This window comes from Sinocyclocheilus rhinocerous, unplaced genomic scaffold, assembly GCF_001515625.1.
Source record: "Sinocyclocheilus rhinocerous isolate Xijiao unplaced genomic scaffold, SAMN03320098_v1.1 scaffold1862, whole genome shotgun sequence".
Lineage (NCBI taxonomy): Eukaryota > Metazoa > Chordata > Actinopteri > Cypriniformes > Cyprinidae > Sinocyclocheilus > Sinocyclocheilus rhinocerous.
The window spans coordinates 341,364-345,178 of record NW_015653470.1 but is presented as its reverse complement, the minus strand read 5'-3'; the positions used below and the strand labels follow the sequence as shown (position 1 = coordinate 345,178).

General features: G+C 34.9%; 1 protein-coding gene across 1 annotated transcript in view; it reads left to right on the top strand.

Moving 5' to 3' along the window:
- Positions 1-3,731, top strand: part of LOC107716046 (abscission/NoCut checkpoint regulator-like) — a 13,457-nt gene extending 9,726 nt beyond the window's left edge. The window contains exons 8-10 of the mRNA XM_016522366.1: positions 723-824; positions 918-1,099; positions 2,960-3,731. Coding sequence (XP_016377852.1) covers positions 723-824; positions 918-1,099; positions 2,960-3,041 — 366 coding nt within the window. The 3' untranslated portion in view covers positions 3,042-3,731. The remainder of the gene's footprint in view (positions 1-722; positions 825-917; positions 1,100-2,959) is intronic.
- The last annotated feature ends 84 nt before the right edge of the window (positions 3,732-3,815 follow it).

Below are 3,815 nucleotides of genomic sequence, written 5' to 3'. Positions count from 1 at the left end.
TACCCTAACCCTACCCGATACTTTATTTTCAACTTTTTGATTATTTCCTTAATTTTTATTGAAAATAAATGCCTTTACGATGTGATACAAGATTTGAAAAGGGAGAAAAAAAAATTTCGGCAAAAGATGGGATCAAACCTTGGTCGATCGCGTCAAAAAGCCAACGACAAGCGTTTATCCATCTGCGCCACTGGAGCTGACATTTTTTGTTATTTTGTCTTCAGAATTGTGATTTGCTTTGCACTTCTCGGCCACCGTACTTAAACCTAGTCCTTGACTAAAATGTAAATCTGAGCTGTTTCAACTGAAAGAAACTTGCACTGACATCTTAAAACATGTCAGTGCCTTTGTTTTGTCTTAAGATGCACACCAGTAATGCTTTTTTCTAAGGCATGTTTATAAAAATTACTTAATTGTCCTCAATTACTCAATTAGTCCTAATTGAACTATGGCCTAATCCTGGTTTAGTCTAAGCCCTGTCTATGAAACCGGGCCAATGTTTACTTGTGAAATACGAAGTCAACTATGAGATAAATAGTCATTATTATGACAAAAACGAATAACTATAAGTCATAACTATAGTAGTGTATATTAGCCTATTATAGCCAGTTTATTTTGACCTGTGGCATGTCCCATAACAACCACCAGAGGTCGGTATTTAGATCGATCCGTCAGAGCTCAGTTTGAAGGCGTTTTGCGTGTGTTTTCTGTCACTCGTACAGTTATCAGAGGAAGCAGCTCTAGATGAGGCCAGCGGCTACAACATCCCACCAGAGCTCAGCGGCCCGATGAACAGAGAGAAGGACACGTCCAGCAGGAACCCGGTAACACCCCGACACACATGCATAATACAAACGCTAAAATTTACTTTTTTCTGAATTGTCTGAATTGTACATTTTTTTTCCTGTGTGTTCAAGCTCTCAGTGCTGCAGTCTAAATCAAAGCCGGCCGCTGCTGCCTCACAGATCCAGCGTGTAAAAGATGATGACCGTGATGAGGATGATGATGAAGAGCTGCCGTGGTGCTGCATCTGTAATCAGGATGCCACCATTCGCTGCCACACGTGTGAGCGAGATCTGTACTGCGCCCGCTGCTTTAGGTACGAAGGGTGACGATCGTCTCATTTCTCTTGTTGTCTTCAGTAGTGTTTACTGAGATGAGCATCACTAGTACTACTAGTACGCATACTCATCAAACCTCTAGCACTATCTAGACAATGATTCCTCAAATTAAATATTACAAACTTGAAGGTGGACTCTTCTGATCACCCTAGCAACCACACAGAATATCCTAGCAACCCAATTCCCTGGCAACCATACCATGATGGTTGGGATGTAACAGGATTCTGAAAGGGCTTAAAGAGGCGACTTCAACAGCAACAGTCATTTATTTACTGAATTTCAACATATGATTATTTACTTTTTCAATTTACATTCTTTACTCCTTAGAAAAAGGTCATGCTTTGGTAAATCATAATTACGACTAGTCAAAATTATTAAATACTATGACATAATTATGAGATAAAAAGTTGAAATTATGACATACTAAGTCATAAGATGACATAAAATGTTGGTGTAATTATTACAAAAAGTCACAAATGATGATATACTAAGCTATGCTAGTCATAATTATCAGATGAAGTTGAAATTATGAGATAAAAAGTCATAATTTTGACAGTCAAAAAGTCGAAATTATGAAATACTAAGTCATAATTATGAGATAAATAGCCATATTTATAGGATAGGCACATTATGTGATAAAAAGTTGAAATTATGACTTAAAAGTGATGATTATGACATAAAAAGTTGAAATTATGACATACTAAGTCATAAGATGACATAAAATGTTGGTGTAATTATTACAAAAAGTCACAAATGATGATATACTAAGCTATGCTATAATATAGCTATGATATAAAATTGAAATTATGACATATTAAGTCATAATTATGAGGTAAAAATTCATAATTATCAAATAAAAAGTTGAAAAGTCATAATTATGACATCAAAAGTTAAAAAGTCATAATTATCACATAAGTCAAAATTTTGATAGGGTTAGTCATAACTATGAGATATACAGTTGAAATTATGACATTCTGAGTCATAATTATGAGATAAAAGTTGAAATTATGACCTAAATAGTCATAATGTTTTGGTAAATCATAATTATGACAAGTCAAAATTATGAAATGCTCGGACATAATTATGAGATAAAAAGTTGAAATTATGAGATACTGCTAAATCATAATTATCAGATGAAGTTGAAATTATGAGATAAAAAGTCATCATTTTGACAGTCAAAAAGTCGAAATTATGAAATACTAAGTCATAATTATGAGATAAATAGCCATATTTATAGAATAGGCACATTATGTGATAAAAAGTTGAAATTATGACATACTAAGTCATAAGATGACATCAAAAGTTGGTGTAATTATTACAAAAAGTCACAAATTATGATATACTAAGCTATACTATAATATAGCTATAATATAAAATTGAAATTATGACATATTAAGTCATAATTATGAGATTTTAAAAAGTTGAAATTATGACCTAAATAGTCACAATGCTTTGGTAAATCATAATTATGACTTAGTATCTCATAATTTCAATATTATTATGACAAAAAAAAAATTATAAACATGATTTACCAAAGCATGTTTTTTTTTCTTATGTGTCAGAAATGGGCTTCCGTACTAAACTGTTTTGTTTTGTTTTTTTCAGACCTCACGCCACATCTTACCCTCTGTCAGATTGAATATTTTGACTCTCATATCGACTGAGTTGAGCGTAAATCTGAATCTTGGCGCATTAAACTCTTCAGCATTTGGACTCATTCAGGAATCATTCACTGGGTTTATTCCATGAGATCTTGCCAGATGTGAAATGTGCTGCGTTTTGAAGTACTGTACTTACGATATTAATTAGTGTTGAATTTGTCTTTCATTCTGCCACAGGGAAGGTCACGACAAATATGACAGAAAAGAGCATCGCACTTCCTCATATACGGCCCCTAAGAAAGGCAAGAAGAAACCCTGAAACCTCCATGAGCAGCCGTATGATTTAGGTGATTAACTTATTTAATTGTAGCCAACAGAAAATAATAATGTCGCTTAAATATGCTTCTGACAACACAAAGCAGCCTTAGACTCAGGATTGTTCAAAGTCTGAAAATGATGTTGTTATCATCGTTGGTGGAATTAATAGACTCTTAGAAGCTGTAATATGACCATCTGTAAATATAAAACTGGACTTTAATAAAAGACTTGCAGGTCATGTGCACTAGAGAACTAGTTCTTTACGTCGCGTCTTCTCTTTGCTGGCATTTCCATGTTGTCATGAATAATTCAAAGGCCAGTATTGAGGGTAAGCAGAGCGCTGTCAGAGACGAATGACAGGAAGTCCAGTGCATTAGTGTTCCAGAGCCATACTGACATTTAAGACGCTACATGACTTCACTGGCTTGTACTGTACTGTTATCTGTTGGCATCAGCATTGGCAGAGATAACAAAAAGACAAAATCAAAAATAAATGGAAAACATTGAATGTGCTAAGTGTTTTATGTGTGTGTAAGATGTGAATTGTACACTGCGTTAGTCAAAGCACATATCAGCACATCAGCTGGTTTACTGTGTTATCACTTTATGACCTCGTGTGTGAGTGAGTGAGTGAGTGAGTATGTGAGTGAGTGAATGAGTGTGAGTGTGTGTGAGAGAGAGAGTGAGTTAGTGTGTGAGTGAGTGAGTGAGTGAGTGTGTGTGTGTGTGTGTGTGTGAGTGAGTGTCTGTGTGTGTGTGTGTGTGTGTGTGTGTG